This window comes from Lacerta agilis, chromosome 2, assembly GCF_009819535.1.
Source record: "Lacerta agilis isolate rLacAgi1 chromosome 2, rLacAgi1.pri, whole genome shotgun sequence".
Taxonomy (NCBI): Eukaryota; Metazoa; Chordata; class Lepidosauria; order Squamata; family Lacertidae; genus Lacerta; species Lacerta agilis.
Window position 1 is genome coordinate 65,869,143 of NC_046313.1, and position 27,932 is coordinate 65,897,074.

The following is a 27,932-nucleotide window of genomic DNA, read 5'->3' on the forward strand; positions in this document are numbered from 1 at the left end:
GGGAGATGTCACCCACCCACCCACCCACCCCAGAAACGTTGAGCCACAACGTCCCCTAGCGTTGACTTGAGGCAACGGAGGGAGCCTTGACGCTGAAGAGAGAAGGTGCGCCCCTTCTAGTTTGCTCCTCGCGAGCGGAGCGCCCCCTAGCCGACCAGCAACTCAGGAGAAAGACCTCTGCTTAAGAATGACCCCCTGCTCTAGGAATGGCCGCCGCCCGCAAGACGCAGCTCGCTCGGGCTTACCTGGCTGTCGTTGGGGCTGCCGGTGGCTCTTCCCGTCCGGGATCTCCGCCTGCACTGGCTGCTCCCCTCCCCACTCTCATTCAGACGGTGAGGGGCCGGCACATGCGGTCAGGGGCAGCCAATGGGGAAGTAGCTGCCTCCTCCGCCGTGCTTAGCATGCGAGGCGGCGGCTCGGTAAGCACCTCGGGGACTGAGCTGGGCGAGGGGATGGGGCGCATCGGCAGACGGCGACCACGCCCCGCGCGACCTCACCCACACGCCGCTTGCTGGCTGGTCTCCCCAGCAAATGCAAACAAGCAGAACACGTTTGCTGAGCAAAGGCATGCAGAGGTTTCCAGGGACCTAGGAATGTGCGTGTTCTGTGTGCGTGGGGAGAGCGCGGCAACCCCACAACTGGAGTGTTCCAACCCAAGTTTCCATTCATCTCTCTCTTTCTCTCTCTCTCTCTCTCTCTCTCTCACACACACACACACAAATTGCTTGCCCACAGAGCACACCTCCACCGGTTTTTGAGAGGGATGGGGGACCCAGCTCCTAACCAGAGACATACACAGCTCCAGCGAAGGAGATTCTGTTGTACAGTTGGTGTGGGCTTGTCGGATTTGCACATCAAATGCTCAACCTAGGGCAACTGGGAATTGGGTTGGGGAGTCCTCTTCGCTCCAAGCCATGCTGTTTCACATGAAGGATGTGGGAACCTCTCAGGGGCAGCATAGCCCCCCAAACAGTCCTGTCTCCACAACTCTTGCACCTGAGTGTGTTTGCCTTGAGGGCTGCATTCACAACCCACTGCTGCCTGCCACACTGCCCAGAAAGGCATGTGATGCCATGCACAAACTCACAGAGACACAGGACGACTTAAGCAACAGTGTTATCTTACATTTTACAAAGACTGAAAATTACAAACTATATACAGGCGTCATCACCACCTGCCACAGAGATGCGGTTGCTGCTGGGGCAGCCATGGGCAGCTGTTTCACAACACAGAGCAACACCGTACGACGGTCTGGTACAGCAAGTGGGCAAGACTGGCATTTTCCTGCCCAGCCAGCATGGGCAGTTCCAAGGAAGGAGAGTCAGACGTTTCTATTCCTGGAAGACAGGCTGGGGGTCCCTAGAGGTGGCTGCAGGCTGTAGCCAGGCCTCGGACCATATTCCTATGAGAGGGGAGGAGTCTCTCTGAGGCAGAACATGGTACCACAACATATACTGAACAGGAGGGACCTGACCTCACTGCAAGGAACATGAGGTTGCCTAGGCCTCTTGGAAGGGACTAGTATGGCGGGTGGATGGAGTCATGGAGGAGGTCACATGGCTGAAGGTTTCCCAGCAGGACCTGCTGATGATGGAGTTCCCGTAGGTGGCTTTGAAAGGGAAGCTTGAGATACTAACTGCTTCTTCTGGGCCTGACACTGAGAGACGGTGGCTGCCTCAGCACTGGGGGCCTCAGATGTGGACTTTTTCTCAGGGGCTGGGCTGGATGAGGAGCTGGTCTTGCTGGAGACACCATCTTGTTCAGGCAGCTGAAGGAAGTCTGGTAGTTCTAGATCCTTTTTGGAAAGGAGGCCACGCTGGTCATTGACTCTGCAGCTCTGTGCCCGGTTCAGCAGATCCACGAGCCCTGGGAGGGGGGGGGGAGAAGGAATTTGCTGTAGTTCTGGCAGCCTAACAATAATTTATTATACCAACTGTCATCTTTCTATTCAACAGCCTTCTTCACGTTTAAACCTTTCTTTAAAAAATGGCCAATAATCCAGGCAGAGGGCCTTCTCAGCAGTGGCACCCGCCCTGTGGAACTCCCTCCCACCAGATGTCAAGGAAATAAACAACTATCTGACTTTTAGAAGACACCTGAAGGCAACCCTGTTTAGGGAAGTTTTTAATGTTTGATTTTTTTATTGTGTTTTTAATATCTTGTTGGAAGCTGCCCAGAGTGGCTGGGGAGGCCCGGCCTGATGGGTGGGGTATAAGTATATTATATTATATTATATTATATTAATTATATTATATTATATTATATTATATTATATTATATTATATTGTTATTACTATTATTGTTATTATTATCATTATTGTTATTATTATTATTATTAGCAGCAACAACGACGTAGTGAGTTTGAAAATTGCATGCATTTACAGAAATAAACATGTCAACATGTATGCAGATTGACATAGCACCCTTTAATTCCCTGGGACTGCACTGCTTGCTTCCTAGTCAGTAATAAGCATCTTATTTACCTCCCCTATCTGACAAGTAACATCAGAGAAGATTTACCTTCCAAGTCATACGTGCGTCTATTCTGTTTGCTCCTAGGAGGCTTAGTGAAGGAACCGGACCCCTCACTGAAGGAATCAGATTCAGATTCTGTCTCTACAGAGCTGTCGTCCTGGAACCACAGTGAGAGAAGGCATGCTTATAACCAGAGCCAAAAATTGCCAGCCCCGTACCTACCTAAGCACCATGACATAAGCCTAGCAAACCCAAAACAAGGTGATATGCATGGCTGGTGGGGTGGAGGCAGGAAGACATCTCTAGACATACAAAACTAGTATTATCAGGAATACTGCTAGGCCAAAACTTTTCTCACTGAGATCTACATGCAGGAATGCTTTGTTTCTAAAAATAAAAATGGAGCAGCATTCTGTCGTGTAATTGCCCCAGCTAAGGTAATACAACCCATGGCCAAGACTCACCTCACTCAGCTCACGAGAAGGGCTTACTGCAGCATTTTTCACACCAAGAGGTTTCCCTTCTGCAATAAAGCACATGGATATTAGATATCCTGGAGGGACAGCAGAACAAAGAATCTGACCTTAAGCTCTGACGACAATGGGAGGATGGCTGAAACGAAGGCTGAGAGTAAGGCTTGATGGAGAATGGAACGGGATTGCCTGGAGTGTCGGGGTTTGGTTGCTGGAGCTCCTCGTGCACGGCCTTAGACTGGTTATGCACGAGGTACCAGTTGCGGGGAAAGCGGCCAGCGTTCCGCGTGCTTTTGAGCACGGTCGCCGGCCAAGCCTCACAGTCTGAAGGATGATGAGTAAGCCAATTGACGACTCCGATGAAGTGTGAGTTCCTAATTGCCTTCTTTAATGAACAGTTGCCTCGTGAAAATAAATATATACCCTGACTCTGAATAGGCGGACCAAATTAAAGAAATTAAATTTTTTACTTTACTCCCCCCTTTAACCCCAAAGGAAGACAGACACCGGTTGTATCTTTAGTGGCTTCGGCAGAACCCGCATAGGCTCGTCCCCTAAGCTAAGTTCCCCTAAGCTTAAAGGCCCTGCGCGCCCAATCTTCCGCGAGGCTAACTAAATAAACTAAAACCGAAATATCTTCCGCGGTCTAACTCTAACTAAAGAAAAACCCATCCAACCCGTCCAGCCCGCTCCTAGTCCCTTAAACTAAACTTGACTTCAACTAAAACCCAACTAAAAGAACATGAACGAACTCCTCTGCCTAAGCGGGGTGCCTCTGCCTTTTATTAGGGAACAAACGTGACATCATCATTAGTACTTTAACCAATAAAATCACTGTTGCTGCCCTCCAAAAAGGCGGGAAGCAAGTTTAACGCTCATTAACAACTTTGAACATGACCGGATCTACAAAATAAAGGCGGATTAATCTCATAAGTGAACCACACTATTCATTCATGCTTTCACTTTCGCTTTTACGCGCAATTATACCAAAAATAGACCTCGAAAAACTTATAAAATAACCAAATAAATGTGAATCCATGGCGGATCCGTGAAACGTATTCCGACATATCATCTTTCTTTTTTTGTTTTAAATTAAATTATTTTTGATTTAGTTATATAAAAAAGAAGGTTAGAGATATCATAAGCATTTATCTGACATAAACATTACCATTTGCTTCGATATAAACCTTGACATGAAAAGGCAAAGCGTCAACAGTGCTGACAGTGTCCACATCAAGACTGTGATATAAACACTAGCAACACCATCAACATCCATCCTTTTCATAGGAGGAAATACTTGTACAATAATGTAGCAATAAAGTCATGAAAATAACAAACCACTAGCCGAACATAAAAAGTGATCGATCCGATACACTGTAAACCTTTTAGGCATATATAAATACTTCAATACGTAGTGTAACACAACAAATCACCTCATAAGCATATATACTTTCGCGTGCAGCGTAAAACAACAAATTACTCCCCAAACACAAGAGAGGACCTGATACAGGTCCAAAATTAAAAATAACGGATAACGACTGCCCAAACATAAGAGAGGTCCCGATCCGGGACCCAAAATTAAAGTATAACTAGAGCTGGGGCTACATGGCCTACCCAGACCCCTCCCCCATTTTTTTTAATTTTTTATTTGGAAAACTGAGGAAAATGGATAAGGAAACATAAAAGGTGTGTGGCACTGAGGCTACAGAATCGAGGGAACTTTCAGGAAGACAGATTCTGGACTTACCACAGCGACCACAGGTAACGGGGAACTAGGGTCCGATTCCAGAGAGGGGATTTAAGGCACCTAAGTACAAGTGGTTTGCGCCACAAGAGGGGATTTAAGCTACCTATATAAAGGTGTCCCAGCCAGGATGAGGATTTAAACCATCTACGCAAGGGTTTCCAGCGAAACGAAATTGGAATTAAACCAGCTACATAAGGGTCTCCCATTAACAGCAGGAAACAAGGTGAAGGGAAAAGCTGGGAACCTGGTTTACTGCCAAAAGGTAGCATATAGAGGGGGAATCTTTAAAGTAAATAGGGGTACCAAAAGGGTAGGACGCCACCAGACTTGACATATATATCTTGAACAAATCCGAGAATGACCAATTCTTTGACCAAAGGAAATATTTCAAATAAGGCATATAAATGTTACCACATTTTGAATTACAACTTTTGCAAGCACAACGAGGAGATTTTAGGATCATTGAAATAAAACATATATGTATAAATATATCTATGACTAGAACTGCACAAAGATGATGCTTTGACCTTACATAAACATTTCCATATCATCAAAATTGTGACGCTCTAAATGGAAACCATTTCAGAAAAGCTTTGCATATATAAACATCCATATCATTAATTACCAAGCTATATGGAAAACACATGTAATATGCGAGGCGGATATTTCAAGAAGCATACAAAGGTAAATATGCAATTTTTACAAGTACAAGACAGGTTTAGAACTGCAAAATGGTGTTGGAGAGGAGGATGAAGACGATGAATGAGTTGCCGGTCGTCTTCTTCTCCGACTACACACGACCATGTAGAAGAAATAGTCCTGGAACTCAGGAAAAGTTCATGGAGCTCAGGAAAGTACTGAAACATCGAGCTCTGAAGAAACAACGATACCTGTAGAAGAAAGGAGGTTAAGCAAGCAAATCAAGGTGATCTGCTAGTGAATGCAGGTATGAGAATAACTGGAACAAATCTAGGCAGCCAGGAACCAAGGGGCTGCCCAGAGGCAAACAAAAGGCATAGGTTGAGGATAGTTGAAGAGTTGCTGCATTTGACAGGAAGTTGAGAAGTTAGCGAATAGCTAACAACCAGAGTTAGACATCACGGCTTGTGATGAAAAGGGAGTATCGAATTTCACGCAAAGTTTGACCAGCGTGTTTCTTGAGTGAAGAATGGAGTTGAGCACACAAACAGGTGTGGGAAATAGGGGTTCTTTCCGCAGAAGTAGGGACAGTCCTCCGCTGAGAAGATTAAGCAACAAGGGGTTGTCGTTGAAGATGCAGGCTGGTAAGTACCACGCAGGGTTACATGACTTGATCTTCAGGTGAAGAGTTCCTTGCGGAAGACAGTACTTCTGAGCACAAGGAGGAACTGCCTGAAGAGCCTGTAGTAGAGTTCTTGGTTGATGCAGAAAAAGATACTCCAGAAGAATACCTGGGGAGATGCGGAGCATATTTGCAACCAGGTAGAGAGCAACAGAAAGCAGGTGAAAAGGGTTTGCGGTTTTGGTTGGAAACAGGTATGCTGCAAGAAGTGATGGCAGCAATCTGTAGGCACGGTGAGTACCATTCAAAACCAGCCAACAGAATGCCCATGCAAAAGACAGCACGGAACATAGCAAGGAGCGTCCCATGGTTGACGATTGGATCACTGAGACAAAGGAAAGTTTCAACGGCGTGAGAGTGCTTGAAGATGCTGCTGAACAGAACTTGTAGACAGGAGAATTCACCTTACCAAGCAATGAAGCTCTCCAGGAGAACTTTGCAATAGGCTTTCTGCAAAGGACAGTTTTAAGACTATCAAGGGAACGCTCTAAGGTTAATGACTGTGGAGCTTTATCCATGAGGTACTGATGGAGAGTAAAGAGTTGCATGTGATTCCGGTGTAGCAGCTCTTTGATTAGGGCCTCTGCTGCAGCGAGCTTTTCTGACGTCAGCGCCCATTGGTCGACCCATACAGGGGGTCCTTCCTTCCATGTGAGTGGAAGAGCATGTACTGGCGCTGATGCAAAGGCCCACATCAAAAATGTGTATGGACAACAGTTCTTGCTTTAGACAATAAGTCTCTACCCCAAAGGATGATAGGCACATCCATAACAAGTGGACGGAGCTGCACCATGGAGCCTGAGTCTGACTGGAAGGTAATCGGATGCACGCTCTGGTGGGCGGGTTCGAAACCTCCGACTCCGAAGACTTCCTGGGTGACAGTCGTTGCCCACTGGTCAGGCCAATCCTTTCTGGCGATCACTGTGACATCTGCGCCTGTATCAAGAAGACCCTTGATCTTTCGTCCACCCATTTCTAAGACGAGATGAGGGCGTTCTTCTGTAATCTTGATTAGCGCCATTGCTGTCTGAGGAGGCAAAGAGTCTACAGGAGCTGTAGGCGTAGAAGTAAGCAAATAGAGTCTGGCAATTTCCAAACCTTTTGTTAGGACACAAGGAACAGTTGAAAATCCTGGAATCAGCAACTGCGATGAATCTGTGATTCGAACTAGGCCTGCAGTCAGTGTGACTGTGGCAGGGAGGTGATCCATCCTAGGCAGGATAAGGCAAATTGAGGTGTCTGGGAATGGACCACGAATGGATGTTGGCAATTGCTGAGCAAACCATGGATTTGAAAAGTAACAGTCCTCTGTTAAGAAGAGTGGTATACCTGGGACAGAAGATTCTTCTTGTTCTTCGTTGGCAGTGTTTGAAGATATCCTTTTGGCTTCGGGTTTTTTGCACTGCTGAAGTTGGCAACTCTGAAGCTGCTTGGCGTTGAGTTGGCAAACTTGAGGTTCTTCCGTTGGTAAGAGTTGCTGATGCTGTTGAACCTGCTGGCATTCAGTCAGTTGTGCATCAAACTGGCAGGATAGAACTTCTTCTTTGACACGAGGCAGTAGAAGTTGTTGTTCCTGATAGTTGTTTGGTTGTGGCGGGCTGAGCTTAAAAGCTGGAGGTGACACAAAGGTGTGGACATTGTTAACTGGAGTGATGCTTAAGCTTCCACAAGAGGGAGCTGTCTCACTCACTTGCATTCTTTGGCCACATGGAAAGTGATCATCAGCTGGGTTGCAACTTGAATATTGCTGTTTCATCAAGGGCAAATGTCCTTCAATGACAGATTGACCTTGATTTGAAGATGAATAAAGCTCAGGAGTTGCGAGATTGATCTCAGTAGGATGTCTTCTCAACGTTGAAGGCAATTCTGCGATCAGAGGCTTGACTGTGATTGCTTGCTGTGAAGCGGGATCAACATCAGCAGGAACTGAAGGGCGGTCAGCAGAAGGTGAACTGAATGCTGTGTTCTCTACTGGAACCCTTTGAATAGGTAAGGCAGATGATGAAACCTCTGGAACCTGAATGCTTGATGAGGTCACATCTTTTCTCTGGACATCTGAAGAGTGGATATCTCTCTGGATCACTCTTTTTTCCTGATGACCTGGATAAGGAGTAGCGTTGTTCACCTTTCTGGGATGGTTGACCTTCATGATGTTCTTGAACTTGCACCCTATTGTTTTACCGGGGCCGGGGCGCGGCCCGCAGAACCGTTTCCCTGAACTGGAGATGAGGTAGGTGATGTGTTTTGTGGATTCAAGCGACAATCATTCGCCCAATGAAATCCTTTCTGACAGATGGGACATCTCTCTGGCGGCTTGGCAGAAGGCCTTGGCGTTGTTGTGCACTGCGACCGGAAATGCCCATCGCCTCCACACCCATAGCACTTCTTGACTGGCGTAGAGCTGTCTTGACGTGGCATCTGTACCGCAGCTGCCAAGAGCTGTGCTTTGTAGGAGTGGGTACCGACATTCTGGCAGACGCGTAGCATCTCAGTCAATGTGGCATCTGGACGAGCTGCAACTGCTGTTAGGGCATTCTTGCAGTCATCATTGGCATTTTCAAAGGCAAGTTGTTTTGTCAGCATGTTTCTGGCATGACGATCTTCTATCTGGCGTTCCACTGCAACAATCAGGCGATCCACGAAGTCCCCATAAGGTTCTTTTGGACCTTGCCTAACTGCAGCGAATCCTGATACTGAGCTAGCATCTGTGCGATTGGGTAGTCTGCGCCAAGCTTTGACTACAATGTCTGCTATGGTGACAAGTGCAGCATCAGGTATGGCTAGCTGTTGATTGAGATTGGAGTAATGTCCTGATCCTGTGAGCATATCTTCTGTGGCAAGTGGCGTTGCACGTCTGGCTGCTACTTCTTTCCACTCTTGCAGGCACAGAAGAGCATCTGTAGGCGATAGGAAGGTGCGAAGTATCAACTTCCAATCAGATGGCAGAAGTCTACTAGTGGACAGTCCTTCAAGTAAACTTCTAGTATAAGGAGCTTGAAGTCCATTTTCGCGTATGGCTTTTCGCAGTTCACGTAGTGTTTCAAAAGGAATGGCTTGATATCTTGCAGGTTGTCCTCCATTAGCACGAATCACTGGAAAGATGTGCATTGGATCAGCACTAAAGTCTATTTGTCCCAAAGCTGCTTCCAAAGCTTGGGTTCTGCAGATGGGCTGCATTGCTGTAGGGTCTGTAGGTGGCATCAGTGAGTTTAAATCTTCTTGATGCTTTCCAAATGATGAGCCACTAGATGGTGCTAAAGAGTCTTTGACATCTGGATGCCTTGAAGATGGCTGACTATGAAGACAAGATGGCTGACTTGAAGTTGGATGAAAACAAGATGGCTGACTTGAAGTTGGAGCATAAGGTTGTTGGCTCTGTACTGCAAGTCCTGGCATCTGGATCATCATTGTTTGGCTTTGCTCTTGTCTTGGAATCTGCATTGGCATTGGAGGTGCTGAAGGGTTGGTAAATTGCTGTTGTGCTGCTTGCATTGAAGCTTGGATTGCTGTTGATTGGAAATCAGCTTGCTGCAAAACTGGAGCTGCTGGCTTGAGCGCGGCCTGCAGGGCAGCAGGGTTTGCTGGCAAAAAGACTGCTTGCTGCTGCTGCTGCTGGATCGCTGGCAAAAGCGCGGCTTGCGATGGAGGAAGCGGGACCGTTGCTTGGAGCGAGGTCCGCGGCTGCTGCTGACTTGAAATCGCTGGCTGGTAAAAGGCCTGCGATGACTGCTGAGCGACTGGCGGTGGGGCAGTCCGCGGCGGGGCTTGAAAGGCCGACGGCGTCTGCTGCACCGGCACAGGCGGCAATGAATCTGGCAACGACAAATTGGACAAGGGCGAGTGCGTGTACGACAACGGGGCCTGAACTGGCTGCTGCGAGGGGGCCGAAAATGGCACAACCGCAAGCGGCAGCACAGGGGCACTATTAAAAGCAGTATTTCCTAAATTCACTGTTCCATTAAGCAAAACATTTCTTGGAGCGATTTGTTGAAAGCAGTTTCTTACTTTGCTCCATACTAATTGTACAGGAATTCCGATTTTCGGGTTGGCCATAAATTCTAACCCGATCCTTTCCCATGAGGCTAAATCTTTCGTTCCCTCCTTAGGGACCCAGGGACAAATTTCCCCAATGGTTTTAACTAAAAGCTCTACTTCTGATTCAGAGACAGGGTGACCATTTCTTTTCAAAAGGTACAATAAATCTTCACAAAATTTTACTTGAGCAGTTGAGAGTGAGGAGCCCATTTTTTAAACACTTTTCCAAAACTTTTCCTCCCCCACCCGTAGGCTTCTACTAGGGGACACCGGTTCTACCCGTAGGCTTTAACCGAAAAACCCTGGCACCCGTAGGCTTTAGCCAGAAAACCTCCGCCCCCACCCGTGGGCTTCTACTAGGGGCTACCGGCCCTACCCGTAGGCTTTGACCGAAAAACCTGGCACCCGTAGGCTTTTGCCAGACCCTGGCACCCGTAGGCTTTTGCCAGAACCCTTCCCACCCGTAGGCTTTAGGGAAGACCTTACTCTGCCCGTAGGCTTACACTAAACTCCTTGCCGCTCTACCCGGGGACCCCTTGGGGCAAAATATACGCGCGCGACTTCTATTTACACTACTTTGGGCAAGCGGTGGATTCGCGCTACTGCAGCGAAATCCTGGATAAACCGGGCCGTTATACCTCACCTCTCAATGTCTGTTTCCGAGCCACTTCCGATATGTTGCCTTTAACCGGAGTCTTCGTGGAAGCGATTTTTGACTACGCTTTGCCTCAGAGAGGGCACCACTTGTCGGGGTTTGGTTGCTGGAGCTCCTCGTGCACGGCCTTAGACTGGTTATGCACGAGGTACCAGTTGCGGGGAAAGCGGCCAGCGTTCCGCGTGCTTTTGAGCACGGTCGCCGGCCAAGCCTCACAGTCTGAAGGATGATGAGTAAGCCAATTGACGACTCCGATGAAGTGTGAGTTCCTAATTGCCTTCTTTAATGAACAGTTGCCTCGTGAAAATAAATATATACCCTGACTCTGAATAGGCGGACCAAATTAAAGAAATTAAAATTTTTACTTTACTCCCCCCTTTAACCCCAAAGGAAGACAGACACCGGTTGTATCTTTAGTGGCTTCGGCAGAACCCGCATAGGCTCGTCCCCTAAGCTAAGTTCCCCTAAGCTTAAAGACCCTGCGCGCCCAATCTTCCGCGAGGCTAACTAAATAAACTAAAACCGAAATATCTTCCGCGGTCTAACTCTAACTAAAGAAAAACCCATCCAACCCGTCCAGCCCGCTCCTAGTCCCTTAAACTAAACTTGACTTCAACTAAAACCCAACTAAAAGAACATGAACGAACTCCTCTGCCTAAGCGGGGTGCCTCTGCCTTTTATTAGGGAACAAACGTGACATCATCATTAGTACTTTAACCAATAAAATCACTGTTGCTGCCCTCCAAAAAGGCGGGAAGCAAGTTTAACGCTCATTAACAACTTTGAACATGACCGGATCTACAAAATAAAGGCGGATTAATCTCATAAGTGAACCACACTATTCATTCATGCTTTCACTTTCGCTTTTACGCGCAATTATACCAAAAATAGACCTCGAAAAACTTATAAAATAACCAAATAAATGTGAATCCATGGCGGATCCGTGAAACGTATTCCGACACTGGAGGAGACCACCTGGAAGAGGCTGGAAACCTATAAACTGGGAGCTGAGAGAACATGAATGGACTGTCCTTGAAATGATTGAAAGAACAAGTGTTGATCCATGTGCTAGCAAGAATACTGGCAAAAAGAAGGAAATGCTGTGTTTACAAATGTGCCATGGACTAGGGAAGTTGTGGGTTTGGAGTACAAGATGAGAGGAAGTAGCAATGTTGCCTTCTCTTTTTCTGACAAGACTCCTATATTTTCAGCAGCTGTATGATGAGAGCCCATTCAACAGGTGACTCTCCCCTTCCCTGCTGCTTCCCGCTGGAGAAAATCTTTGCTTATCACACAGCTATTAAAGGAGCCCTGCCGGGAAAAAGTGTCAACTTTAGTGGGCCACCTATAAGGTTACGAGACAGAGTTGGTTGATCAGAGCAAATGTGGAGCAGGATGCAATACTGCATGAAATCTGGTATGAACCCCCACCCCTTACAAATATCGCCGTGCTTCAGCACATAAATGCCCTGGGACATGTGGATGTGCCTGTGGCCTCACTGCTTATGACAAATGGCTCTTCATCTAACCTGTTCACCATGAGTGAGAGCTGATTTCCTCACCACCATTCTGCAACCAACATTGAACAGGCTCATTGAATGGAAGGTGCAAAAATTAGTGGTCTGCTCATCCAACATTGGCAGGAAACACAAGGCAATAATGTGCATTGGCCTCCCTCCCTCCCAGAGATCCACATGGTATTCATTCTTCCCTCCCTAGGAAGGTGCTCCTGTCTAATACTGCACAGTGCCAAGCCATCTACCAACTATTAGTAGAAAAATGAACAAGATCAAGAGGAGGTCAAGATACTAGTTAAGCAACCACACATGCCTTTGAGCTTCACCTACCTGTATCTGACTCCAGCACAAGCTTCTGAGAAGCCACAGTGGTAACTTTCTCTTCCATATTAAGAGCTTGGGGCTCACCAGGCTGCAGCAAGAGAGCAGAGTTAGAAGAGTTTGGATTTGATATCCCGCTTTTCACTACCCGAAGGAGTCTCAAAGCGGCTAAAATTCTCCTTTCCCTTCCTCCCCCACAACAAACACTGTGAGGTGAGTGGGGCTGAGAGACTTCAGAGAAGTGTGACTAGCCCGGGGGTCTGCAACCTGCGGCTCCGGAGCCGCATGCGGCTCTTTTGCACCTTTGCTGCGGCTCCGGGCAGGGCCGGTGCGTTTAGCGCCGAAATGTAGGGGGCGCTGCGCGGCGCTGCTGGCCTGCCTGCGCCCACCCACTTCTGTACCTTGCCGGCGGCTGTGCTGCTCATGCGTGCCTCGTTTCGTGCCAGCGCAGGCGCAGCAGCAGACCGCAGCAGCTTCCCTCATTGGCGCCTGTCCCGCCGCTTGTGTTTGGCTGCTGCTGGTGGAGCTGCTGGCTGCTGCGATTAGATGAGGTGCGACGACTCGCCGAGGTAAGGAGGCAGCTGCGGGCTGGGCCAGGGGCGGCACATGGCGGGCAAGGGGGAAGCCATCTTTTATAAGGGCCCGGCTCCAGGACATGTGGCAGTCTGGGAAGGAAAAGGAAGCCCGGCTGTTCAGCTAAGGGCGGCCCAACGGGATGAGATGGGCGCGGGAAAAAGCTCAGGGGACGAACGGACCCGGGCTCTGTTTCGGGGGCGCACAGGAGACTTCCCTTAAGCAGCGTGGCAAAAGGGGCTCGAGCATGGGCGTACCGGCGGGGGAGCAGGAGGGGGCAGAAGCGGGAGTCCCATGGACTGAAAGAAGGGTTTTATCCATTCTGAAGGAATGTTTTCCCGCGCCTGCAGGGGGGATGTGATCAGCCCCCTGCTTCAGCCCCTCTCAGCTGCCTTGCCCAGCCCCTCTGCTGGCCAATAGTGATTTGGGGCAGTGTGCATGCTGTGTGCTTTTGCATAAGTTTGCTAAACTTTTAGGGTTGCATTTGTGCTGTTCATGGGGCAGAAGTATTCTGGGGGGTTGGATTTCCCCTTCTAGATTTGCCCCTGCAGCGTCAGGCGTTCGGACGGTTCCTTTAATACAGTGCTTGTTGTTTGGCTGCGGGGGGGGGGGGGAGCGTTTCGTGATATTTTGCCATTTTGCCTTCATTACCTGCTCTTCATTACCTGTCTAAATTGTGCTATGAGCTTCTGGGTGTTTATATTCTTGTGGGCCGCAATGGTTTTGCGGCTCCCAGTTTTTTTCTCTCTTCGGAAACGGGTCCAAGTGGCTCTTTTTGTCTTAAAGGTTGCAGACCCCTGGACTAGCCCAAGGTCACCCAGCAGCTGCATGTGGAGGAGTGGAGACGCGAACCCGGTTCCCCAGATTACGAGTCTACCGCTCTTAACCACTACACCACACTGGCTCTCCAGTTAGAGACACAGCAAGGCAAGGAGTTCATGTCAGTGTAGATGAACCAGAACAACACTGTATAATGCTGCTAGAGTAGGCAGCTTTCAAAAAAGAAGCTGAACAGAAATAGCCACGTGCCGTAGCCCACCAACCCACAAAAAGAATTAATAGTGTCTGAGACACGGGGGATCTCCCTTTAGCCTGGAGAGCTGCTGGACCTATGAATGGCCTGCGTTTAGTTGGAACAGAACATTACCATGGACTCTGGTCTGGGTACCAGTCTCTCCTGGCCTGTCACTTCACTCGCTCCTGCTTAACTAGAAGGGGAAAGCATTGTCCCTAATAAGAACGTAAAAGAGCCCCCTGCTGCATTAGACCATAAGTCCATCTAGCCTAGCTTCCTATTCTCCCAGTTGCCAACCAGGTGTCAACCAGGTTGCACCCATGTGGAACGTAAGTGCAACAACACAACGAGGAATTCCTAGTAATGGTATTCAGAGGCAATTGGTATTCAATGACTAGTAGACACGGGAAGCTCTTACCTAGCCTGCTCTTTTAGAGCCATCCAAGTTGGTGGCCATCACTACAACTTATGGTAGCAATTTCCATAGTTTCACTATGAGCTGAGCAAGCGATGCTAAAATAAACTGGGGGAAAGCTTAAGATCCAAACATAACTAGAAATTCCATCCCTACAGACCCCAGCAGAACCCCACAGAGAGGAAAACCGCAGGGAGGAAACTCCAAGTTCCATACTCCTTAACCATTTACCATACTGGCTGGGGTTTATGGGTCTTTGAATCCAACAACATCTGGAAGGCCACAGGTCCCCCACCACGGGACTGGAGTCACCCAGACTTCATTTCTGTGTCCTGTTTCACTTCCTCAAAGACCGTTCTCACCCGTCGGAGCAGGACTCGTGTGAGATCCAAGCCGTACTTCTCCACGATGGGCTGCAAAGCCTCCCGCAGCTGCTTAGTAGATTTCGCCAGAATGCACACTGTCTTATTCAGGGGTATGATTTCTAGCCTATAAGGAGAAGAAACATCAGAAATATACCCAATGGGCACCGTATACTGCATCTGGCACTGCCACCTTGCATAACTTGTGCACCCCAGTAATCCACCCCAGGTGAAGGATAACCCTCACTTCCTGATGCCTAATGGTAGCAAACCAAAGATTATAGTTCTGATTCCCCCATTCGAAGCCCATGGGCAAAGTCACAGAAACTGAGCAAATAGGAAAGCAGTGCAGGAAGGATGGTAGTTTCCTAATACCGTGCCCATATATGAATCACAGCAAAGTGGGCAGGGAGAAGAATATTCAGGCAGGTTGTCTTGAATGAAATCCTAACGTTGCGAACCCCTTGGGGTTTAGGGTCTGAGAGGCAGAGTGAGTCTGTTCTGGCGCTGTGAGCCCTGACCTATGTTCATGGTGATACAGCGAGGTTCACACAGATGGGGGGAGGGTGCTATCTCCCAAGAGATTTGCAGCCTGGGGCTTGCAAAACGTATGGTCTACTCACTACTCACTACTCACCAGTACCAGTATGGGAGACTCAAGGGAGTCTGAGGAAGATAAGGGGTGGTGCTTCCATCTAACCCACCCCCTCTGCCTTTGGAAGCCTTAATGCTGCCTGAATAGGGGATACCAAAGAGGCAGCACACCCACTGGGGAAGCTGAGGCCTTGACATTTGGTTGGCATAACCTGATTCTTGGCTGTTTTGTAGTGGACTTAGTCACAGTAGCCAGAGCATCCAGGACTGAGATAAAACTGTTCAAACTCCTTTGTTGTTCCCTGCCAGGAGGTGTCATGTTCCTACATTTATTGTACTGAAAAGTTGCATTTTGTATGCTGTTTTACTATTGCTATTACTATGACACTTTTATTATTGCTATTACTATGACACTTTTATTATTGCTATTACTATGTCATTGTTCTTGCAGTTGTTGATTTTGTGATGTATTGCTGTTCTCCTTGTTGTAAGCTGCTCTGAGCTCTCTCTCTCTCTCTCTCTCTCTCTCTCTCTCTCTCTCTGTGGTGTGTGTGTGTGTGTGTTTGTGTGTAAAAGCAGCATAGAGATAAAAGTGGCATGAACAGCAGTAGACAGAGAGGTGTTTGGTTTGCTTATGTTTCACAAATAAAGACAGGCCCCAATCCCTGGAGCATGTTAAGAGGGATTTAGCAAAGTTCCTGCCTGTTGGCTACAGAGTACATGGCCAATGCAGAGCAGGAGGGGTCTACAGAGATTACACTCACTCAAAGCTGACCCTGGTCTCCAGCTTCACCTCCTGATCCACCAGGACTAAGCTCTCCTGGTTCAGTGCCAGCGGCTTCTGTGAAAAGCCAAGCAAAGGCAGACATATTAATATAGCAAAAATTAAAACACGGATGCATTGTTGTATATATATGGGTATATGCAGTGGTTTTTTTCTTTAAAAAATGTTTAGGGGTACTCTCATTTTCCAAGTCATATTGAAATACTGCCCCTCAATGAGGCCAAACTTTGATTCACTGTTTAGGAGTATGCATACCCCTGAGTCCTCGCCCCCGAAAAAAGCACTACGTATTTGAAGTAAAATTAGAAAATAAGGCCACAGGTGTGCATGAGTTTATAAGCTAATGAGACCAAGGATGCAAGTCTGGGGAAATAGCCTTTAATAATCCTGCATGATACGTATTATGAGACAAAACAATCCTAGTGTTTAAGGGCTTTTTCCTAGTTTACATTTGTTTGCTTGTTAACATTTCTTATCACCAGGTATGAATCGCTGCCTCCTAGCATGAGTCCATGAACACCACCCTTCTTTTGCATATGTTCCATATGTTTCTAACATTCCTCATGAAGCCTCAACAATGCCTACTAAACTTTCAAGATGCCTTTCTCTGGATCAAGTTTATTTTTCAATTGTTTTGAATATTTTGGAATCATGTTATTTATTTATTTGTGCACTCAGGTGGTAGTGACAACTCTCCGCAAACAGAGAGGTTACTAGTGTAGTGTTGTGGCTTGAGGACAGAGGGTGTCCTTTGTTCAAATGTTGCCCCTACCAGTACTGACAATCTGTCAGCCTCCGTCCTTTGTCTGTGTACCTTATAAGGTTATTGTAAAGGTTACCAAAATAGCACATGTGCAGCACTTCAAATGCTCAAGGAATGCTATTTAAATGCTGACCACTGTAGTAAATATAGTTCTAAGCATATTTACTCAGAAGTAGGTTCTCCTGAATTCAGAGAGATGTATCACCTAATAGGTGTGTTTAGGATTGCAGCCTTCTGAAATCCTATACAGTACACAGTTACCTGGGAGAAAGTCCCTTGAACCTCAGTGGAACTTACATCTGAGTAGACATGCCTAGGATTGTGCTGGAAGTCTTTTGATGCTAATTTTTTTTTTTTTTGTACCAGGAAGCTTTCTGAGATTATTTCATTAGGAATGACCTATAAGTATATGTACACATGCTGTAATCAGCTATAAGCTGGATATTATTTGCCTAATGCAAATACGCCTTCTGAAATACTTGATATACAATCAGGGTGGATCTCTGGGGCTTACCTGTGGATGGGTAGGTAAATATTTGTCTCTGGCAACACTTTGTAAAGAACAACATTGAAGGTATTTGAATTTCAGAGGAATTGAAACTATGCAGAGGCCCAACCCCTGGGCAAAAGAAAGATTCGCCCTGAAGTGAACCTAAAGTAATTTCATTTTGACTTCTTTCCTTGTCAGCTATGTGGGGTAAAATTAGCTGGCTCAAGGAGATACTTGAAGAATAGTGGGTGTCCCTTGAAAAGCGATGATGGTAGTGTGTAACTCATATTGGTGCCTCTAGCAATCCATCTTCAGTGTCTTATCCATCATTAGTATTTTGAGCCTTCAACTAGCCAATCTTATGGGACAATACTGTACATTCAGGAATTCTTACAACAACCCTATAAAATGGGCAATTGTTGTGCATTGGCTTTTGAGACTGAGAGAATGTTGCTTTGCCTCAAGTGGGTTTGTACCTGCAGTGAAATTTCAGGCAAGGACTTCTGAACTCACAGCTTACAAGGGAAGCTACTGCATTGTCCACCAACTGGACAGTTTTTGCCCTTTGAAAGGGGTTACAGCTGCTGTCTCCGTCTGTATTTGATCTGGAAATACAGCACACACAGCACCCTTTCCTCTTAAAATTTCTGCAGTGGTATTCCTCCAGAAGTTCTTTTCCTTTTCCTCCCATAGGCTGGGCCTACCTTTTCATTCCCCACAAGATAGATCTTGACATCAGGCAGGTGGAGGCCCCGGCGCTGGCAAACCCCAGCCAGCATGTCCTGGATGGAGAGTCCAGAGCGCACAGGGGCCAGAGAGGCAGTCCCATCGGGAAGGTAAATACAACAGTACTTGACAGGCTGGTTCTGACTGTCAGGTTCTGAGCCAGTCAGGCTCTGCCTGTTGTTCTGGAGGAAGGAGAAATCAACACATTCAGCATCACTCTTTGGCTGGCTCAACTACTAGGATAAAAGTAAGGTCTGATATATAATATTGTCTGTGGGTGTTTTGAGGCTTCTGGACAAATGTACCAATGATAATAGCCATACACAGAATTTTCATACATAACTGTACATCATTTATCCCTCACCTGTGTGCAAAACATAATGTATTTGCTGTTCCATGCATTATAGAGAATGAGGAGAGATAGAATACTAGAATGTACAAAAGGGGCAGGTGGGGGGTATAATGCCCTCCTTGTGCTTTTCTGATGGGTGCCATTTTTATTTTATTTTTAAACTTTCCTCTATTTAGTAAACCATATTTTGCATCACGGGAAAATGTTTAGCAGAAGAAGAACTCAGCTAGATAAGACCCAAAGTCTGTCTGTTATCCTGTTTCCCACCACAGTTAATCAGATTGCTCAGACAAGCTCATAACATACAAACACAAGAAGCGCCCTGCTGGATCAGGCCAGGGGAACATCTAGTCCAGCAGCCTGTTGTCACAGTGACCAACCAGATGCCTATGGGAAACATGCAAGCAGCAATGCATTGTTGCTTCCCAGCAAAAAGTATTGTCAGATCTACTACTCCTGAACATGGAGGTTCTATATAGCAGGTATCTTCAACATTTTCAGACTCAGGAACCACTTTTAACCCAAACATGTATTTGAGGACCCATTTCTTAGTCTCCCTATTGATATGCTAGTTTTGCTGCATGCAGAGACTACAATAGGGGAGCAATTTAAATATATGATCCTTCCCTACTACCTACAGTTTGAAGTAACACATTTAGAATTCTACTCTTGCAAACTACATTTCTCATTCTGCGTATACTGTATACTGTAGAAAAGTGTAAAAAAAATTCTGGTTCTAAGATGTGTCAGCAACTCTTGCTTTCATGTCCAACAGCTCCCCCTTTCTGCGGATCTTGCACTGGTGCCATGAATGCAGTGTGCAGACCTTTGCATACCTGTACATGTCGTTCTTGCAGACTAAGCCTGTAGCTGTAACCACATTTGCCAGTGAATAAGCACCACTGAACCTGGTGAACTGTGCTGAATCATGCCTGGTCTGTTGGCATTTATGTGTAATATCTATCAAAGCCAAAGAAGAATCTGATCTGATCCACTGTCTAAGAAACAAGTATGCTGTACATGCATGTGCATATACTAAAAAATAAGTAAATAAAAATCATTATTTTGCTCCCCAGAAGCTGGTTCCATTGGAACAGGTCTGTACTCTGTAGTTTACATTCATGTTATGCAGATCAGGCAATATTCAGCACCCTGCTGTCCCTGCAACTCTTCTTGGGTTTTCTAGCAATGCTTTCCCCCAGGGATAATGTCACTCCCTGTTCTCCTTTCACTGGTCGTTGTATTCAGGAGGGGAGGATTGCTTCCCCACCAGCTGAGACTCCCTATGGCTGTAAGCAACATCTTTTCAACAGTTCCAGGGGTGGGCGTCTGTTGGAGGGCACCAAGACTGCAGCTGTGGAAAATACTGGGAGCTGCTTCAGCGGCTCTTTCCAGGAGCATTCGCAGAGCTGAACTGCACATTGTTGAGAACTCCTCCACACTGCACAGTCACATAGCCCATTACAGATTGCGTGGGGGCTGGGCGGGACAGAGCGTGCAGCAGCCGTGGCAGAACATCAAGCAACAGCAAAACGCCTACTAGCTCAAGGAAGGGAGCGTGACCCGAGCAGGATGGGGTAGGCAACAGCAGCACAGGTCGGTTTCCACTGCCCTGCCCCCTCCCCCACAAAAAATCCCCAGGCTAAATAAGTCCCAGAAGCACTTGCCTCAGTCTGGGAACTGTTGGTGGCATAAGATGAGAGCAAGCCCAGGTCCAGGCTAGCCGAGGAATTCAAAGAGCCTTGAGACTCACGCCAGTGGGATGGCCCTTCGCTGCCATTTCTTTCCTCTAGGACAGAGAATCAGCAGGTTTTTGGAGGGTATGCGATCCATGGCAATTGGGCACTTTATTAACTACCCTGATGCCACCCAGAGTCACCTGAACAATTGTGGTGTCCCAACTATCAGCTTTGGACTCACCTCCCCAGTGACGCTCCCTCCGGTCCCCTCTCCGAAAGGATCTCCGAGGGCTCCTGCTGCCTAAGTTGCCACCTTCCTCCATTCCCAGCGGCAGCGATTTCCCTGCTTTTAGTTTCGTTTTCTAGGGGGAAGCCAGGGAGTGCATCAGCTCATGGCACGCTGGACCAGGTTAGGGGGATGAAGTGGGGAAAGGCCACCCCCTAACTTTCCCAAGCAGTCCTGTTCAAGAGGAGGCCCTGTACCTTGCCATGGTCGCTTGGGGGGCTGCCGCTTCGAGAGTGAGGCCTCAGCTCCGGCAAGGGCTGCCCTTTGCTTTCAGCCTTCGCACATGCCTGATACAGTGGAGACTTGACGAAGCGTGCGTAGCTGTCAAACTTCATCAGGTTGAAGATCTGGAGCAAGAAGCCTTGGGTTAGTCAAGTGCCCATCACTATCCCTGAAGCAGGACGCCCTCCAGGACTTGGATCGCCTCAGAGAGACATAGGAAGCTGCCTTATACTGAGTCAGACCACTAGTTTATCTAGCTCAGTATTGTCAACACTGACTGGCAGCAACTCTCCAGGGTTTCAGGTGTACCTGGAGATGCCAAGGATTGGGCCTGGGACCTTCTACATGCAAAGCAGCTGTTCTGCTACTGAGCTGCATCCCTTCTGCTACCTCAGAAGACTTCAGCAATGATGCTTCGCATTACTGATTGGAGAAGCAGCAGGTGGTGTTCCTAGATTCCCACACAAGCCCACATCTCATAGACAAGCTAAGGCGGACTGTTCTCACCTGGAGTTGTTGGACGTGAAACATGTCAGGGGTGGGGGTGGCCAGCATCTCCTCACCAATCCAGGCCTGTCTGTCAATATTGACCGGGCTGACCGAATGTCTTGACAGGAACTCATCATAGATCCTCCTAGCCTCGTGGGCCAGCTATGGAGAAAGCAATGTGGGATGAGACGAGTTATGACGTTACCACAGGTAAGAAGTCATGGTACCAAGTGCAGCTGCTCTCTGTGCCACTCTTCTTGTCTCCTTTAGTGTAGGCTATAGGAGAAGAGCGACTGGGTTCCTCTAGTCATAGGGTTGCATGCAACCAATTCTTGTATGCAAATACTAGAAAAGTCTGAAATTGCTATTCATTTGGTTGCAAAATTCAACATTATGAGAATCCTTCCTTCCTTCCTTCCTTCCTTCCTTCCTTCCTTCCTTCCTTCCTTCCCATGCCTGGTAAAATCTCCAAAGCCAGAGGGAGGCTCAAAATGCTTCCGAGCCACCAAAAGGAAGGATTTTAATGTGCTGCATAGCTCCTTGCCCTTCCCTATGACTAGTGACGAAAGCAGGGAAGTATAAAAAGCCAATTACCACAATGTGTCTAAGGTTGCAGAATCCAGCTCTTTTCAGCCAAGAATTTGGCTTCCTCGGGTACAGAATTTCTTTAGTGTTTTATTTTTAAGTACAGTTCATGTAGTGTAACTGAGAGGCAAGGAGTCATCCTGACATTTCTTAGCATATCCCCTCTTCCAAATCAGGCAATGTGTTTTCTGAGCAATGATAAATGTGCTGCCTGCATCTTGTGCAGAACTGAGCTTCCTCAAAACAAAAGTCTTCATTTTATAAACTGCAGTTTCTAAACCTTGTGGTTAAAAAATAAATATGAATATCCCGTTCAGGGCAAATTAGGAACAAACTGAGCTACAGTTGCTTATATCCACCCCCCAGGCAGAGAAAGAGTCTGCTTTGTGATGGCTTTAGGTTTCACCTGCGTTGTCTGGCCTTGGTGGTGCTCTTACCTGTTGGGTGCTGCCAGCTGGGATCTGCTGAAACCGTTCACAGGCTTGCCAGAAATATACATTCTCAGCACTAAACTCCTTCTTCAGGAACTCCTAAAAAGAGGTGGGGGTAGAGATGAAGACAACCCTCCCTCTGTCCCAGGACTCTACAATTTAGTGTCCTGTGTAGATCAAACAGTTCATCTAGGCACCATTCAGCCAGGTACAACAAATGCAATACAATACAAAGCAAAACATTATGTAAACTCTACGACAAACACATACTATTGCAGGCTCACACATACACATGAGGGGTACCTCTGCTTCTCACGGAAGGGTGAGCCATTTCCTTCTCCATTGTGGCACTGGACTGGGTGGAGCCTCCCCACCCTGCCCCGCTCTGCAATGAGGATGAAAATACCCCCCCCACTCTCTCCACTCTTTAGGTGGTCAATCTAATTAGTAGGGAAGGAGCCATTCCTCCCCCCCCTTTGTGGCACTGGGCTGGGTGGAGAGGCTTCCAGCTCTCTACATAGCACCACACCATGGTGGGGAGGGGAAATGCACCACCCTTGCTTGATTCCGCATGCTTTTGCCCTAGTGGCAGCCACCAGAAAATTGGGTCAGAGGCTGGCAGGCCACTAAAGAAGGCTTAGCAGGCCAGACAGGGGTGTAGGAAGGGGATGCGGGGGTGCAGTCCACCCCGGGTGTCATCCCTGAGGGGGTGACAAAATGGCACACCGCTGGGAGTGGCACATACCGTGGAGCCTGGCCCACAGCGTGCCCGAGCCACACAACATTCCTAGGAGCCAGGTGGACTCCATGGGGAGCTCGCCACGGCACCTCCCTAGGCAGTTCGCTGTGGTGCCCCCAGCTAGCTACGCCCCTGAGGCCAGATAAGCCCCACGGACTGAGCATATCCTGCCCTGGGTTGGAGGGAGATCATGTTAAGCAGAAGTGCTGTGTCTTACTCACAGTAAAGTAGGCCACACCAAGTCGGTCCTGCAGTAGTGTCTCAAAGGACTCTGCCCACCGTGCTACAGCTTGCCCCGAAGAAGGAGAGACGTTCTGGGTGCTTGACAGACTGTCCACACTGTTATTACTGCCCCGAGCCCCCGAGCTGTTTAACTCTGTGAACAGAGAAATATTTCAGGTCCTTCCCAAGCCCTGGCCTTCCTAGAGTGACCCTGAGTTGGGGGTCTGCCCAACTGGCTACCTGAGGGACAGGTCTAGATGACAACCTCATTTCACATACTGCAAGCGTGGGGAACCTTTGGCTCTCCAGATGTGGCTAAACTACAACCTCCATCATCCCAGGCAACTGGACATGATTGCTGGGGCTGATGGGACATCTGAAAGGCCAAAGGTTTGCCACTCCAGACATACAGAAACCAACTGGAGTGGCAAGTGAATCTTACTTCAACAAGATGGCATCCTCCACTGTGCCTGAGGGCAGCAGGCTACTGTAGAAGGTGCAGCCCGTGCTGTGTGGCATAGGCAGTCCTGTCATCCAATACTTCCTCACCTCTCCCTCTACCCCCAGCATCCTTCTGAGGTAGACAGCTAACTCCACATAATGAAGGGGTTGGTCCAGCAACAAATCTCTGGCCTCTGTATACCAGCTGATAAGTCTTAGAGCTGGAAGGATCCAGTCTGTGTCCTGTGTCCAGGCAAAATATCCTGAGAGATATTTTGGGCAACGTTTGTTTCACCATCTAGTTGCCGGGAGCTGTTTTGTGTAATTCAAATGCCAATGTGAGTGAGTGTGAGCAGGTCTTCTTGTTGCTTGTAGAGTTTACCAACCTTTGCACTGCTCCACCCCTACTAGCCAATGAGCCCTGCTGTCATGGTCAGGTCTTTAACCTTCCCACATGCCCAGCACCCTTCCCAAAGAAAGGCGGCCTACTTACCCCCATCTGACACAGCCAGGCCCTGCAAGAGAAGGATGAGAGTGGTCAAAAGAGTTCTTAGGGATATGGCAGAATGCAGCGGAGCCAATACCCCCGGGAACGGAGGCAGCCTCTGCTCCAGGATCAGACAGCTTCACCGGACATTCTGCTGCACACAGCAGGTGCAAGACAGCCATCTGCTACCAGAAAGCTTCCGACCTCGGGACAAGTGCCAGACTGTGCCACATCCAATCTCCCATGCTGTTGTGGAAGTCTGCCGTGGTCAGAACTCGCTGTAAGCAATGTAAGATAGGTGGGAAGGAGGTGCTGACCTACACGAGAGCAGGATCCCAACCCTACCACCCCTGGACCCAGCTGCCTTTGGGAGAAAGTAAGCTGTAGGCCCACCTTATTCCCAGATGCACCCTAGGCGGAATGACCCAGGGCCAATACTAATCCATACTGTCCAACATTTCCTCAGATGAAAATAGGGTGGTGCTGTGGGTTAAACCACAGAGCCTAGGGCTTGGCGATCAGAAGGTCGGCGGTTTGAATCCTCACAACGGGGTGAGCTCCCGTTGCTTGGTCCCTGCTCCTGCCAACCTAGCAGTTCGAAAGCACATCAAAGTGCAAGTAGATAAATAGCTACAGCTCCGGCAGAAAGGTAAATGGTGTTTCCGTGCGCTGCTCTGGTTCGCCAGAAGTGGCTTAGTCATGCTGGCCACATGACCCAGAAGCTGTACGCCAGCTCCCTCGGCCAATAAAACGAGATGAGCGCCGCAACCCCAGAGTCCCGCATTTGATCTCCTGCACACATAGACATCTTATACGCATATACATCTGTCACCTTGAGCCAACCTCTCAGCCCAACCTACCTCACAGGTTTGTTGTAAAGGAAAAAAAATGTGAGGGATGGGATTGTGTACAACACCTTCAACTGATAAATGGAACTGAAATAACATTTCAGCAGTACACTGCTTTGAGTCTCTGTCAGGGAAAAGGTGGGAAAGAAGAAGAGGAGGAGGAGGAGGGGGGAGGGGGAGAAGAAGAAACTGTGAAAATGATCAGGAACATACCAGAGAGTAAATCCTATTGAACTCAGTGGGATTTAATTCTGATTAAAAATGCTTAGGGTTGCCCATTCTATACCCAGTTACCTGGGAGTAAGCTCCTTTGAATACAGTGAGACTTACTTCTGAGTAGACATGTAAAGGCTTGCAGTGTAAGTCTCCATTTACAATAAAGGAATAAACGCCCCATGTGTTTCCTAAAAAATGGCTGGCAGCTGAAGCATTTTAATTAAATGATTTAAAGCGGACTGGTGACCTTTTCCTTCAGAATTATAGGAAGGGGCTTTGTATGCCAGCTTCAGCATTTCCTTCATTTGATGCAGGTAATTTATTTTCGGTATAAGCAGCACTCTGTTTTTGCAAACATACACGCACCACTTTTAATTGTTCTCCGAGACATGGAGGGGAAGAAAATGGAAAAGTGGGACATTCCAGGTTCAACCAGAAATGATGTTCAAAGTGCAACATCACTTGTATAATGGCACCAAAGGGCCACACACAAGACCTAGAGCAGGGGTGGAGTGCGAGAAACAGGGTAGAATTCAACCTAATGTAACATGGCAGCGGGAAACTTTCAGGACACATAGATTATACACACATTAGCATCCCCCCTACATACTGCATACTGCTGTACACAGCCAAGAAGGGGCAGGGATGTCTTCACTTGATAAACATTCCCTGTTTGGTTTCCCCATGCCTGCAAACCACCACCACCCTGAACTCCTACTCATGAAGCTGTCATCTGCACATGTGCAACAGCTGTACATACCTCAGCTTAACTGTGAACTGAATGTAGCTTATGTTTTCCAGTTGGATAGCACCTGGTTCGAAAGGAAATGCACCACAGAGCAGTATTTCTCAAGAAAAAGCGACAGGATGTAGATATGGATTGTGACTAATGCCATGTGTAAGCAGCTTCAAGCACCCGTGGTGGGCCAGAGTAAACAGTAATGTTGGTACTGTCTCTGGGGTCAGTATCTGATATTTCTATTTGAATCCACTTTATAGAAAGGATGGGGAACCTCTGCACCTCCAGATGATGCTGGACTACAGCTCCCATCATCCCTGACCATTTGTTATACTGGCTGAGTCTGATGGGTGTTGAAGTCTAACAGTGTTTGACAGGCCACAGATTCCCCAACTCTACACAATAGGATAAGACTCTATGTTGTCACCATAGTTAAAGGGAATCTTTCCATGAACCACACCATGGACTTCTCTCCAAAGGCTCCTACGAGCTGATCCCACACAGAAATGCCACATAGGATCCCTCATCCAGGGCAAACAAAGGCTAAAACCACTTTCCAAGCAACCAACTGGGTTTCTGTGGCTGTCTCGCAATTATCTCCCATCTAACATTCCTATCGAACCCTGCTATTCCCTAAACAAATAGCTGCTAGGTTTCAGCACCACCAGCTTATCTAACCTGCAACTACTTGCTTTTTTCTTTTCTTTTTTGCCTTGCTCACGACATGATTTTGTCAGCCCATCTAATCTGATTACAGCCCTTCCTTGCCTTTTGTGGCTGCCAGTCATGCTGAGTTGTGCAACATGATCTCAGAGACTCTCACGCCAGCCCTTGGTCTTCTGGGCTCACCGCGGCAGATCATCTCTCAGTGCAGGCTGCAGCCTCTGAAAAATACTGTGATTTCACAGGCCACAGAAACCCTCGCGCTCAGTGTGAGATAAAAAAAACAATCTGGTGGGGTGTGGAGGGCAAGGGGTTAGCAAGGCAAGAGTCGCAGACCCTTGACACAGACCAGCCACGCAGAGAGTGCTCTCCATGTACTCTCCCACAAGTTACAAAGAACGAGGTGGGGCAAACAGGCTCATTGTCACCAGGCTCAAAGGAAATGAAGTGTGGATTAGTCTTTCTCTAATAGTCAAATCCCACCCTCTCCTCAATATCAGTGTCACAGCCTCCCACTTATCTTCCTGGATGTCAGAGATCCATGAAGAGCAAAGGCACCCCAGCTAGCCCAGAGAGGCCCTGCAAGGAGAAAAACAGTGAATGCTGATCTTCTTGGACAAATAACAACCCCAAAATGCATAAACACACAACCTGGATCCTGAAGCATCCTTTGCTGGGGACAGAAAAAAACAAAACAGAAACCACATTTCTCTGCAGGTTTGTGAGCTGCAAGCCTCTGGCCTTGCCATCATCCCCCAGGAGCAACTGAAGTGTACTCACTCACCATTCGGCCATTTTGGACGCCCAGGTATTTGGGTTTTCCCAGCATGCCTCGTGCTGCTGTCACAGGTAGTCCGTCTAAGCCAGGACCATCAGCCTAGGAGAAGCCCCTCCCTGAGGCTGCAGCACGGCCTTCTGAGCATCCCCGGCAGGGAGAGAAAGAAGGAGTGCAGCTGCCTGCCACGCTCACAGTGCTGCACTCACTACCTCTTTTCTCTACCACAGGAAGTGTCACTATGGAAACCAAAACCACAGCTCAAAATGGGGTTTGGAAGAGAGACTCCCTCCTTCGGAGAGCACAGCCCCACAGACACCTACAACAGCCCAGGGTTCTCTGTGAACTGTCCAAGGCTAGAGCATAAATTTCCCCAAAGGATTCTGCATCCTGATAAGGAACCGGAGCGTTAGGAGCTAAAGGCAAAGAAATTTACTGTCATCCACCACAAGAAACCCCTCAGGGGAAGGAGCTGAACAGATGGAAGCAAGG

At 47.8% G+C, this 27,932-nt stretch overlaps 1 protein-coding gene across 2 annotated transcripts; it reads right to left on the reverse strand.

The window, feature by feature from the left end:
- Positions 1–1,098: 1,098 nt before the first annotated feature.
- Positions 1,099–27,932, reverse strand: RGS14 (regulator of G protein signaling 14). Of its 2 annotated transcripts, XM_033140481.1 has the most exons (15): positions 27,450–27,928; positions 24,206–24,227; positions 23,271–23,425; positions 22,317–22,409; positions 21,313–21,456; positions 20,781–20,930; positions 20,539–20,659; positions 20,286–20,407; positions 18,245–18,448; positions 16,268–16,344; positions 14,910–15,036; positions 12,554–12,635; positions 2,940–2,998; positions 2,521–2,632; positions 1,099–1,866 (listed from the first exon to the last, which is right to left on the reverse strand). In XM_033140481.1, the coding sequence occupies exons 1-15, from the start codon at positions 27,492–27,494 to the stop codon at positions 1,553–1,555; spliced, it is 1,827 nt and encodes a 608-aa protein (XP_032996372.1). In that variant the 5' UTR covers positions 27,495–27,928; the 3' UTR covers positions 1,099–1,552. The 2 variants fall into 2 exon arrangements, with proteins under 2 accessions (XP_032996372.1, XP_032996373.1); XM_033140482.1 differs by lacking the exon at positions 23,271–23,425 and having other exon boundaries at positions 27,450–27,932.